The 14,298-nt window shown below is 39.4% G+C and overlaps 1 protein-coding gene across 1 annotated transcript in view; it reads left to right on the top strand.

Annotated features, from left to right (window-relative positions):
* KCNH5 (potassium voltage-gated channel subfamily H member 5) overlaps positions 1 to 14,298 on the top strand; it is a 401,757-nt gene that overhangs the window by 18,838 nt on the left and 368,621 nt on the right. Inside the window, exon 2 of the mRNA XM_004010706.6 lies at positions 12,060 to 12,183. Within this exon, the coding sequence (XP_004010755.2) occupies positions 12,060 to 12,183 (124 nt within the window). The remainder of the gene's footprint in view (positions 1 to 12,059; positions 12,184 to 14,298) is intronic.

Genomic DNA, 14,298 nt, shown 5'->3' with positions numbered 1-14,298 from the left:
TGATCCACATAGTCAAAGGCTTTGGCATAGTCAATTCTCAGTTAGACTTTATAAAATATTCAGAAATGGTAGAAGCAGTTCTTAAGTTTGCCTTCCTAAACCCAGAACACATATTGCTAACATGTAATCATTAAGACTTTGAGGTAAGAGCTGGTGAGTACACAGTTTAGTTACTTTGCCCTCTGTTGGTCTAAATTAATGGAATCAAACTCCAAGCATAAAGATGAATGGAGAGCATATTTCTTTGACTATTTTTTTAACTTTAAACTCAGTACAAGCAAATATTCTAGTATGTACCTAGCAAATATCTGGATTGTCCATATTCTATATTATTAGTTAAAATTAAGTATATTTATTTTAAAAGTAAGATTGAAGTCAGGCAATATTTCAACAACTCACTGTTTTAAAAAATTATTTTTAATTGGAGGATAATTTACTTTACAATATTTTGTTGGCTTCTGCCGTACAACAACATGAATCAGCCATAAGTATACATATGGTCTCTCCCTCTTGAAGCCCCCTGTACCCCATCCCACCCATCTAGGTTATCACAGAGTACTGCTTTGAGCTCCCTGTGTTATACATCAGCTTTCCATTAGCTATCATTTCTACATATGATAATGTATATTTTTCAGTGCTACTCTCTTGATTCATCCCACCCTCTCCTTCCCCCATGGAGTCCAAAGTCTGTTCTCTATGTCTGCATCTCTATTCTTGTCCTGCAAATAGGTTCATCAGTACCATTTTTCTAGATTCCATAAATATGCATCAATATATGATATTTTAAGAAATTGTGTTATATATATGTACAGTGGAATATTACTCAGCCATGAAAAGGAATGTATTTGAGTCAGTTCTATTGAGGTAGAGTAAAACAGCTTGCTTTTGATTCCAACTTCTGTATTCTTTTCCCCAAACCACTCTGCCTTCAAGCTAATATAAGAATTAGTCTTCCTTGGTGTGAATTGTTTTAAGGCTTACCTTTCATTCCTAGTCATATTTCCCATAGAAAAGGTTTGCATTTGCAAATATCTCAGTCAAGAATTGGAATTTAAGGAGCTTTGTGCTTCCTGCTTCTGACCTCTTGGGGCACTGGGGCTTCGTGAGTCTCTCACTCATTACTGAATGGAGTTGTACATATGACATATGGTCCAAGACCTGGTACAGAGCAAGGGCTCTGCTCCTGGCTGCTTTTGTTATTAATTTTGTTATTACACAGTAATACTAGGATACAAATGAAATAACAAACAACAGCAAATGGATCATGACAGCTGAGCCCTGCTGAGCTGGAGTCTTCCTTTTCCCATGTGGAACTGTTGAAAGTGGTATGTTGGGGCAGGCTAATATTTTTAATAACAGACTTAACTAGGGACAGTAAGAACTTCTGATCTAAATCTTTAAAAATGTCTTGAAAACAAGTCTATTTATGAGAGAGGCAGACGTGCAAGGCCTTTGGGAATAGTTTGAAGCAGGTTTTCAAAACCAGGAGATATGACTCTTCACAGGGCATAGATCGATTTAATGAGTCTTGACTGGCACACTAAAAGACTGAAATGGAACAGAAGTGGAGTACATCTTGTACAGAAAGCGTTTTCTGAGAAATATTTTCAGTTGTGCGTACATGTGTGCATGTGTGTAAACACACTGAGTCACTATGTAAAATTTATCTCTTACTATCAGCTTTAATTAAACAAAATTGAAAAACACTGATTTGGATAGTTTTTGGGGAAAGAAAGCCCTTTAATGTTTATAGTCCTTCTGTTTTAGAACTGTGGAATTCCCTTTCCTGGGATACTGGGCAATTCCTTTAATCAAAAAAGTAATCACTGTGTTGGGATTTTGTATGCACAGTAGGCATAAAATGTATAATTCTGAGGACTATATCATCCATATGAAAAGACAAAAATTACCACAGATGAAAGCATACATGAGGTATTTAGGGAGGTACTTCACACTAAATTTAATGATATTAATTATATAAAGAGATCCCTGTAAGAATCTATGAATGTGTCTATTTATTGATATAGTCAGGGCTTCCCAGGTAGAGCAGTGGTAAAGATTCGCCTGCGGTGCAAGAGATGCAGGCTCAATCCCTGGGTCAAGCAGTTTCCCTGAAGAAGGGAATGGAAACCCACTCTACTATTCTTGCTGGGAAGTCCCATAGACAGAGGAGCCTGGCGGGTTACAATCCACAGGGTTGCAAAAGCATTAGACACAATCTAGCAACTAAAATAACAACAAAAACATTGATATAGTCACTCAGTTAGCAAGCATATATTATATGCGAGGCACTGTGTTAGGTATTGGAGGGTCAAATAGGACCTTACAGCTCAATAGGAAGGTATGTGTTAATCATGTCATGTCATGACACAGATAGGGATGAAATTGCAACCTTGATAAGGGCTGTGATGGAGAGGCACATTGTATCTAACATTATTAGGGATGACCTGGTCCAAAGGTCAGGGAAAGGTTCACTAGGGTCATGACAATTGAGTTAAGGTCTAAATAAATGTAGATGTCAACTAGATACAGGGGGAAAGAATGATGTTTAGACAGCGAGAATGTCAAGTTAAAAGGCCTCCTGTGATGGAAGAGGATGACGCTTACAAGAGAAAGGAAAAGTCACTGTGGCTGTCATGCTCAGGGCAAGGGGCAGAATGCTGAGAGCTGAGGCCTGACAGACTTTGAGGTCATAGACCATGGATACGTTGGAGGGTTCTGATAAGTTACTGATGGATGTTACAGCAGGAAGGGGACGTGATCTGGTTTGAATTTTGAAAAGACCTGCTTGGCTTCAGTGTGGATAATCACTGAAATAGTCCCCAGTGATTCCTTCATTGAGAGGGTCTGAGTAAACTGATTAGATAGATCTTGGCATGCTCTAGGGGAGAGATGATGGAAGCTTGGAATTGGAAGATGATGATGAGGATCTAGAGAAATGGTGAGATTCGAAAGAGTTTTAGGAGATAGAATTAATAAGATTTGGTAATACATTAGATATAAGGTGATCAGAAAGATCTTGAAAGATGGCTCCCAGATTTCTGGCTTACATAATTGCATTGTTATTGTTGTGCAGTTGCTGAGTCATATCCGACTCTTTGCGACCCTGTGGACTGCAGCATGCCAGCTTCCCTGTCCTTCACCAACCCCATGGAGTCTCCTCAAACTAACGTCCACTGAGTTGGTAATGCCATCCAACCGTCTCATCCTCTGTCGCCCCCTTTTCCTCCTGCCCTCAATCTTTCCCAGCACTAGGGTCTTTTCCAATGAGTCAGCTCTTCACATCAGGTGGTCAGAGTATTGTAGATTCATAATTGCATAATTCCTCTAAAACAGGGAACACTGGGAGAATATCTGACCTGGGGGAATGACAGGTCATATACATGTTACTGAGGTATATTTAAGCTATCTAAGAGGAGAGGTCAACCTGGGTATAAAGATCTAGAGTTTCTAGAAGAGGTCTGGTCTGGTGATACAATACAGTTATAAGTTACTGAATCTATGGAGATAGATGAAAGCATAAGAGAAGCGGACATGAAGGGACTTGAATATGTACTCACTGGATAAAGAATGTTGAGCCTGCAAAGAAGAGGAGGAGTGTATAGAGAAGCAGGGAAATGTTTTTTTATGAAAGCTAAGGATTGAAACATTTTTAAGGAGGGAGTGGTTACCAGTGCTTCTGAATTAAGTGAAAAGAGCAAAAAATGTCCTTTGGATTCAGTGCCATGAGAAGTAATGAAATGTTGAACGAAAAGATGCCAGGATTCTTGGCCCCTGAGGAGAAGAATTCAATCCGGGGCCAGAGATGAGGCTTGATCACTCAGAGCTTTTGTATAATAAAGTTTTATTAAAGTATAAAGGAGAAAGAGAAAGCTTCTGACATAGGCATCAGAAGAGGGCAGAAAGAGTACCCCCTGCTAGTCTTCAGCTGGATGTTATATAGTCACTGCTGCTGCTGCTGCTGGTAAGTTGCTTCAGTCGTGTCCGACTCTGTGCGACCCCATAGATGGCAGCCCACCAGACTCCCCCATCCCTGGGATTCTCCAGGCAAGAACCCTGGAGTGGGTTGCCATTGCCTTCTCCAGTGCATGAAAGTGAAAAGTGAAAGTGAAGTCGCTCAGTCGTGTTTGACTCTTACTGACCCCATGGACTGCAGCCCACCAGGCTCCTCCGTCCTAGTAGTCTGTTAATGAAAGAAAGGAATGTCTTAAAACTCAGAATGGCACCAGGCCTCTCACCCATAAGATGCATTCTGGGATAATCTTGGCACCAAATGTTTCATCCTGGGCCATAAAATGATTAACTTGAATCTTGTAGAAGGACAGATTACCATACAAATAGTTTCATTTACATAGATTCAGTTCAGTTCAGTTCAGTCACTCAGTCGCGTCTGACTCTTTGTGGTCCCATGAATCGCACCACGCCAGGCCTCCCTGTCCATCACCAACTCCTGGAGCTCACCCAAACTCACATCCATCGAGTCTGTGATGCCATCCAGCCATATCATCCTCTGTCGTCCCCTTCTCCTCCTGCCCCCAATCCCTCCCAGCATCAGAGTCTTTTCCAGTGAGTCAACTCTTCACCTGAGGTGGCCAAAGTACTGGAGTTTCAGCTTTAGCATCATTCCTTCCAAAGAAATCCCAGGGCTGATCTCCTTCAGAATGGACTGGTTGGATCTCCTTGCAGTCCAAGGGACTCTCAAGAGTCTTCTCCAACACCACAGTTCAAAAGCATCAATTCTTCAGTGCTCAGCTTTCTTCACAGTCCAACTCTCACATCCATACATGACCACTGGAAAAACCATAGCCTTGACCAGATGGACCTTTGTTGACAAAGTAATGTCTCTGCTTTTGAATATGCTATCTAGGTTGGTCATAACTTTCCTTCCAAGGAGTAAGCGTCTTTTAATTTCATGGCTGCAGTCACCATCTGCAGTGATTTTGGAGCCCCCAAAATAAAGTCTGACACTGTTTCCACTGTTTCCCCATCTATTTGCCATGAAGTGATGGGACCAGATGCCATGATCTTCGTTTTCTGAATGTTGAGCTCTAAGCCAACTTTTTTCACTCTTACATAGATTAGGGGAACAATATCTGAGTATAACATACTGGTTTGTCAAGTAAGTTCTGAGCCATGAAGTGGAACCGACTTGAAGACAGAGTTTGGGGTAAATGCATAGCACATTAGCATAGCTGAAGACAAACATTTCCATAAGAAAAATGCATTGGTTATCTCAAGGTTTGAGAATAGTTAACTTCAGGTGAAACCAGGTGTCATTATGGCAACACATTATTTAAAGAGAAACCTGCTTTTAACTTTGTATAGAGAAGGAAAAAAATCTCGCTAGTTTGTTTCCTCCTGCTGCTTAAGAGAGATAAAAATGTCTGACACTTGCAGGCTATTTCCTCCGTTTTGAGACCCCTGGCCTTCCTGCCTGTTACCCTCTCAGTAATTGGTGACCTCTGTAATTGGTGACCTAGGCTGTCTTTGAGTGGTGAGGACATAGCCAGATAGAAGTGAGTTGAGTGAATAGGAGCTGAGAAGAAAGAGCCCGTGAGAACAGACAACTTTTATGGAAAGTTTGTCCTGTGAAGGTTTGGGCACACATAGTGATAGCCAGAAAATGTGGGTTGACTGGTAACCACTAAATGTAGAGAATGGATGATTGAACTGGTTTTTAAACGTTTTGATAGGCAAAGGGATAGAGAAAGAGTATTTCATGAGGACAGAGGGCATCATGAATGATTATCTTTTGGTGACATAATGAGGAAAACTGACATAAAGTATGGACTTTTAGGAGTAATGAGAAATATGTTTGTACAGGTAGAGAGGCTGAAGCTTATTTCAGAGGATTTTGTAAGTCTGGAATAGGACCCAACGATATAACCAGTTGTGAGATTTGATCTGAATGAAGAGTAGTAGAAAGGAGGCAGGGTTCGAGGGGGACAAATGAATGTTAGTTTGAAAATCAGCCTGAACATCAGGATGAATTGAGACAGGGAAACCTGGTATAACAAGCTTTATGCACTGCCACAGCTGACCTAGTCGTGAAGTGGGGAGCATGTGAATTAGGGTAAGCTATCTAGGACTGGCCTGGGCTAAAAGGGGAAAGAGGTTAATTTTATGTGATCATATTACAAATCTTTATAACTGATGCTATATATAAATGAAAATATTATATATTTATAGACGAATTTATACTTTATGAAGCATGTATATAGAAATAAGCTTATTTAATCTCTAATCACTATATACATCAGAGAAAGGTAGTATTATCATTCTTATAGCTAGAGGACAGCTTACATGAAACTGGTATCCTAAAACTTGTGATCCTCTGGCCCTTTGTGCTCCTTGTGTTTTCTTTGAACTTTGAGGTCTACTTTATTTGCAGTGAAAGATACAGATCTTGGGTTCAGTTGAATTAGTTTTGACAGATGTATGTATATACCTCAATAATTTATATCTCTATAAAGACAGAAAAGGACCTTCTCCAAGAAGTGCTTTTTGCATCTTTCCTGTCAGTCCCTCTTCCATCTGCCCCCTTCAGAAATTATTTCTCTGATCCATATCACTGTAGATTAACCTGACAATATTTAAACTTCATTTGAATGAAATCATGGTTTCTGACTTCTTTTAGTCATCATAATGTTTTCAGATGAATTTGCAGTGTTGCAATCTATCAGTATGGAGAAGGAGGGAAAACACATGTGTGTGTGTGTATTAAGTCACTTCAGTTGTGTCCAACTCTCTGCAACCCCATGGACCATAGCCAGCCAGGTTCCTTTGTCCATGGGATCCTCCAGGCAAGAGTACTGGAGCCATGCTCTCCTCCAGGGGATCTTCCTGACCCAGGCATCAAACCCATGTTTCTTATTTCTCCTGCATTGGCAGGCTGGTTCTTTACCACTAGCTCCACATAATGTTTTTCAGATTAGTTGGTATTGTTGCAATCTATCAGTAATTTCATCATGAGAAACGCTGGGTTGGATGAAGCACAGGCTGGAATCAAGATTGCCAGGAGAAATATCAGTAACCTCAGATATGCAGATGACATCACCCTTATGGCAGAAAGTGAAGAAGAACTAAAGAGCCTCTTGATGAGAGTGAAAGAGGAGAGTGAAAAAGTTGGCTTAAAGCTCAACATTCAGAAAACGAAGATCATGGCATCCGGTCCCATCACTTCATAGCAAATAGGTGGGGAAACAGTGGGAAGAGTGGCTGACTTTATTTTGGGGGCTCCAAAATCACTGCAGATGGTGACTGCAGTCATGAAATTAAAAGATGCTTACTCCTTGGAAGGAAAGTTATGACTAACCTAGACAGCATATTAAAAAGCAGAGACATTACTTTGTCAACAAAGGTCTGTATAGACGAGGCTATGGTTTTTCCAGTAGTCATGTATGGATGTGAGAGTTGGACTGTGAATAAGGCTGAGCCCCGAAGAATTGATGCCTTTGAACTGTGGTGTTGGAAAAGACTCTTGAGAGTCCCTTGGACTGCAAGGAGATCCAACCAGTCCATCCTAAAGGTGATCAGTCCTGGGTGTTCATTGGAAGGACTGGTGGTTGAAGCTGAAACTCCAATACTCTGACTACCTGATGTGAAGAGCTGACTCATTTGAAAAGACCCTGATGCTGGGAATGATTGAGGGCAGGCAGAAAAGGGGACGACAGAGGATGAGATGGTTGGATTGCATCACCGACTCAATGGACATGAGTTTGGGTGGACTCCAGGAGTTGTTGATGGACAGGGAGGCCTGGTGTGCTGCAGTCCATGGGGTTACAAAAAGTTGGACATGACTGAGTGACTAAAGTGAAGCATGATCAGTAATTCATTTCATTGTACAGCTGGGTAGTGTCTTGTAGGAATATACCATAATTTTTAATCCATTCTTTTGTTGATGGATGTTTGCATTGTTTTTGATTTTTGGCTATTATGAATAAATCTGATGTGAACAACTTTCAAGTCTTTTTGTTAACATATATTTTCATTTCACTTGAGTAAATGCTTCGTAGTGAAATTTCTGGGTCATAGTTGAATATTTAACTTTACTTGAAACTGTTTTCCAAAGTGATCATACAATTTTATATTCTCATTAGCATTTTATAAAGAATTTCAGTTTGTCCACATTTTTGTCAACATTTTGTATCATTAGCCTTTATAACCACTCTAGTGGTTGAGCAGAGATATATCATTGTGTTTTTAGTTTGTATTCCCCTAATGCATGATGATGGTGAACATCTTATTCTTGTGCTTATTGGCCATTGTATATCTTCTCCTGTGAAATGTCTGTTCAAGTCATTTGCTCATTTTGTTAATTGGGTCATTTGCCCTCTGGTAGGATTTTTGGGACCTGTTTTGGATACAGTTTTTTTCTTGGGTATCAGCATGTGAATATTTTCTCTCAATATGTCAATTTCCTTTTCATTTACTTGACAGTATCCTTGAATGAGCAGTTGATTTTAATTTTGATAATGTCTAATTTATTTATTCTGGTGGCTCAACAGTAAAGAATCTGCCTGCAATGTAGGAGATGTGGGTTTAACCCTTGGGTTGGGGAGATACTCTGGAGAATTAAATGGTAACCCATTCCAGTATTCTTGCTTGGGAAATCCCATGGAGAGAAGAGGCTGGTGGGCTTCAGTCCATGGGATCACAAAACAGTTGGGCATGACTTAGCCACTAAAAACAATTTATTTATCAACACTTTATTTTATGGTGATTAAGAGTCTTGAGCTTCCTAGGTTGTGCAAGTGGTAAAGAATCTGCTTGCCAGTACAGGAGACTCAAGAGACACAGGTTTGATTCCTGGATTGGGAAGATCCCCTAGTATTCTTGCTCCGGTATTTTTGCCTGGAAAATTCCATGGACAGAGGAGCCTGGTGGGCTACAGTCCATGGAGTTGCAAAGAGTTGGATGTGACGGAGTGTGCACATTCACACACACACAGACACACACGCACCCCCTGAAAGAGTCTTAGAAATTTCTGTCTTCTCAGAGCTGCAAAGATCTCCTATGTGTTCTTTTTAGTTTTCACTCTTGTATTTGGGTCTATGACCTGTTTTCTATTACTTTTGTGTGTGTGGCATGAGGTAGGGGTCATGGTTCAATTTTGCTTTTGTGGATAGCCAGTTGTTTTAGCACAGTTCATTGAAGTTGTTTTTATTAATGAAATTGCCTTGGCATCTGCTAAAAATCAGTCGACCATATCCATGTCTATTTCTGAATTCTTTAATCTGTTTCGTCAACCTATTTGTCCTCACTCCAATTTCATACTATATTAATTACCATAGCTGTATAGTTTTACAACTTGGTTCTTCTTTTTCAGAATTTATTTTGGGTTATTTCTTGTAATTTCTATTTTCATATTCTGTAATTATTTTGTCAGTTACTTCAAAAAAGCCTGTTGGTAATTTCATTGGAATTGTTTACATCTGTAGACTAATTTGAAGAGAATTGAAGTCTTCAAATATCTAGTCTTTCAGTTCTTTTACATGGCAGTCTATTTGTTGAAGCCATTTGAGAGCAGCTTTTTTTAGTTTTAACTCTAGAGGTCTTGCATGTATCTTGTTAAATTTATTTCTAAGTACTTTATACTTTTTGATATAATTCTAAGTAAAATTACTTTTTATTTTCCAATTTAAGGTTAGTCAATGGAAATAAAATATACTTTTATATTGCCTTTATATATGGTAACCTTGCTAAATTCACTTAATAATTTTAGATATTCTTTTGAATATACCTTAGGATTTTCTATGTAAACAGTCATATCATCTGCAAATAGATAAAAATTGCATTTACCTTTTTCACATTTATATCTTTGGTATTTTTTCTTTTTCTTTCTTTTCTTTTTATCTCATTAGTTGGAAATCCAATAAAATATTGAGTATATATCATTGACTTTTTCCTAATTTGGGGGAAAAATGTTCAATATTTTAGCTTTAAAAATGATGTTAGCTATGGATTTTTTAGTAGGTCTCCTCTATCAGTTTGAAGAAGTTTTCTCTTATTCTTAGTTTGTTGAGATATTTTAATCATGAATAAGTATGAATTTTGTCAAATGCTTTTTTCTGCATTTATTGAAATATAATCGTGTGGCTTTTTTCTTTTATTTGGTTGATGGATTACCTTGATTGATTTTATAATGATACATCAAATTATGTTTATGAGATAAATCCCACTTGGTTATGATCTATTTTCTTTTTATGTACTGCTAGATTCTATTTGTCATTATTTCTTCTAGATTTTTACAAATACATTCGTAACATCTATTGATCAGTAATTCTTTCTTTAATAGTTCACTTTTCTTTGAATGTTTTTTATTTCACTTGTCAACATTCCAATGTTTGTTTATTTCCTCCTATTTAATTTTGGTTTAATAGTTATTATTTTTCTAGTTTTTTTCCATGTAAAAGTTTAGATCATTGATTTTAAACTTTTCATTAAAAATAAACTTTTAAAATGAGAAATTTGTCCCTAAGCACTGCTTTAAATATATACCACAAACTTATTATCATCCAGTTAAAAGTAACTTCTATATTTCTTTTAATTCTACTTTGACCCAGTGGTTTAGAAATGAATTGGATAACATCCAAATGCTTTAGATTTTTCTAGATAATTAAAAGATGACTTCTGATTAAATTACTTTGAGGTCAGAAAATATCAGTCAGTTCAGTTGCTCAGTCGTGTCTGACTCTTTGAGACCCCATGGAATGCAGAATGTCAGATTTCCCTATCATCAAACTTCCAGAGCTTGTTCAAACTCATGTCCAGTGAGTCAGTGATGCCATCCAACCATCTCATCCTCTGTTGTTTCCTTTTCTCCTGCTTTCAGTCTTTCCCAGAATCAGGGTCTTTTCTAATGAATCAGTTCTTCACATAAGGTGGCCAGTGTATTGGAGTTTTAGCTTCAGCATCAGTCCTTCCAGGACTGATTTCCTTTAGGATCGACTGGTTTGATCTTGTAGCGTGTGGTTGAAAATAATGTCTTTGAATAATTTTATTTTAAAAAGAAGCTTTAAAAATTTTAAGTTAGACTTCTGTAAATCAAGGAAATCAGTCCTGAATATTCATTGGAAGGACTGATGCTGAAGCTGAAACTCCAATACTTTGGCCACCTGATGTGAAGGACTGACTCCTTGGAAAAGACCCTGATGCTGAGAAAGATTGAAGGCAGGAGGAGAAGGAAACGACAGAGGATGAGATGGCTGGACGGCATCACTGACTCAATGGACATGAGTTTGAGTAAACTCTGGGAGCTGGGGATGGACAGGGAGTCCTGGCGTGCTGCAGTCCATGGGGTCGCAAAGAGCTGGACACGACTGAGCAACCGAACTGAACTGAACTGAAATCAAGGAAAGGAAAGGAAAGGTTAGTCATTCAAGTCATGTCTGATTCTTTGCAACCCCATGGACTGTAGCCCTCCAGGCTCTTCTGTTCATGGGATTCTCCAGGCAAGAATACTGGGGTGGATAGCCATTCCCTTCTCCAGGGGATCTTCCCGACCCAGGGATCAAACCCTGGTCTCCCACATTGGAGGCAGATTCCTTACCATCTGAGCCACCAGGGAAGCCCTTCTGTAAATCAAACTGATATACAAAGAATTTGTCCCATCATGTTAAAATTACATTAATACACTTTTTGGAGGAGTTATCCAAAGTTGCCTCTGCTTTTAAGTTTAATATTCTCAGTTTGTGAAGAAGAGACTGTAGCCTTAGTCTTAATAAACTGTTTTTAGCTGTGATTGTTGTAGTCATGAACATTTGTTTAATATTAACCATACTTTATTTTCATAGCATAGTATTTACTTGAATGCAAGAGTATTGTAAACTAGCTTCTTTTCAATGGAGTTTTTAGTTCATATGCAAATCTCATACTTGTTGCAAATCTCACGTGTTGGTCATGCTATGCTAATAATAATTTCAAGGATATGTTTTACTGTTTGTGCTATAAAAACAACAGTTACATTTGTTTATTTATTTTTATAAATTTGTGTTTTTAATTACTTGTACATTGTTAAATGAAGCTAAAAAACTTCCCTTTTCTTCTTTCTTCTTTAGAATCGAGTTTCTTACTGGGAAATGCCCAGATTGTGGATTGGCCTGTAGTTTATAGTAATGACGGTTTTTGTAAACTCTCTGGGTATCATCGAGCTGACGTCATGCAGAAGAGTAGCACTTGCAGGTAGGTAAAAGAACAGCCCAAGAATGTTTTCTAAAGTTTAACTAAATGTTGAAGGTGATTAAAAGGCTTAAATTTAGATTCACTGTGATATCATGATTTGTGATAAGAAATACATATTTGGTCTTCCACCCAGTTCCTGGCACAGAGCTCCTCAATTCTTGGCTTTTCTTGTGATATGTTAATAAGGTAACTTTTGGAAAGCTCTTAGATAACCTAAGGATGGGGTTGACTGCCAGAGAAATCAATCATGTGATTAGAAGCACAACTTTTCCCCAGTCTCCTGGAGAGGGGCTGGAGGTTGAATCAGTACCAGTGGCAATGATTTAATCAGTTATGACAGGTATGAAGCTTCCATAAAAACTCAGAGGACAGGTTCAGAGACCTTCCTGTTTGGGCAACGTGTAGAAGAGCCGAGAGTAGCATATCTGGTAAGGGTGTGGAAGTCCTCTACCTTGCCTCTGCATCTGTTCCATGTGCCCATTTCTGAGTTATATCCTTTTATGATAAACCAGAAGTCTGGTAAGTAAAATGTTTCTCTGAGCTCTGTGAGTTGCTCTAGCAAATTATTCAAACCAAAGGAAGAGGTCTTGGGAACCTCTGATCTATAACTGGTGCTGAAGTCTAAGGTTGGGAACCAGTCTGAATTAGGTGGATCAGAAGCACAGCCAACACCTAGGCTTGTGCTGATGCCTGAAGTAAGCGGGAGGGCAGTCATGTGGGACAGAACCCTTAGTGTTCAACCTGCAGAATCTGATGCTGCCTCTGGATAGATAGTCGGAATTGGAATTCCAATTCCCCTCTTCCCCAGATTGGAATTGAGAACCTATTGACTCACATAAAACCTATAGGGCAAAAATTATATTGGAATATTAAGGAGATTAAATTGTCATAAGAAATACATAGTTTAAGAGGCGCTGGTGAGAGCTTTTGCTAAGAGAAGTATTTTTGCATAGCTGTGAATTTAGCAATTCATTCAATAAATATTTTTTAATCACCCTCTAGGGGCCATGAACTATTCTATGTGCTAGATTATCAATGTTGTTGTTGTTCAGTTGCTCAGTCATGTCTGACTCTTTGCGACTCCATGGACTACAGCACGCCAGGCTTCCCTGTCCTTCACCATCTCTTGGAGCTTGCCGAAACTCATGTCCATTGAGTCGGTGATGCCATCCAACCATCTCTTCCTCTGTCGTCCCCTTCTCCTCCTGCCTTCAATCTTTCCCAGCATCAGGGTCTTTTCTAATGAGTCAGGTCTTCGCATCAGATGGCCAAAGTATTGGAGCTTCAGCATTAGTCCTTCCAATGAATATTCAGGGTTGATTTCTTTTAGGATTGACCGGTTTGATCTCCTTGCAGTCCAAGGCACTCTAAAGAGTCTTCTCCAATACCACAGGACTGGAGAAACAGACTTATGGAGGGCACAAACAAAACCTTCTGCTCATCAGGACCTACAAAAGACGGAACCAGATGTGCCTGTGTCCAGGAGTTTCTGGCAGAGGTGTGGGTCGACAGTGGCATGCTGCAGGGCCAGGGGCACTGAATACAGCAGTCCTGGGAGCTGTGGCTTGATGGCATAGATCCTTTTGAAGGAGGTCACCTTACCAACATTGTAAAAGATGTTCAGTCATGTCTGACTCTTTGTGACTCCATGGACTGTATAGTCCATGGAATTCTCCAGGCCAGAATACTGGAGTGGGTAGCCTTTCTCTTCTGTGGGGGATCTTCCCAACCCAGAGATTAAACCCAGGTCTTCTGCATTGCAGGCAGATTCTTTACCAGCTGATCCACCAGGGAAGCCCATTACTGCCATTACTCCTAGCTTCCTATCAGCAGACAATTGGATTAAAGATTTACTGAGCATGGCCCTGCCCACCAGAGCAAGACCCAGGTTTACTCACAGCCAGAACCTCCCAATCAGGAAGCTTCCACAAGCCTCTTATCCTCATTCATCAGAGGGCAGACAGAATGAAACCACCATCACAGAAAACTAACCAAAACTGAGCATGTGGGATCACAGCCTTGTCTAACTCAATGAAACTATGAACCATGCCATGTAGGGCCATGTAAAATGGATGGGTCATGGTGGACAGTTCTGACAAAATGTGGTCCATTGGA

This window comes from Ovis aries, chromosome 7 (genome assembly GCF_016772045.2).
Source record: "Ovis aries strain OAR_USU_Benz2616 breed Rambouillet chromosome 7, ARS-UI_Ramb_v3.0, whole genome shotgun sequence".
In the NCBI taxonomy this organism is placed as follows: Eukaryota; Metazoa; Chordata; class Mammalia; order Artiodactyla; family Bovidae; genus Ovis; species Ovis aries.
This window is presented reverse-complemented; position numbering and strand designations above follow the sequence as displayed.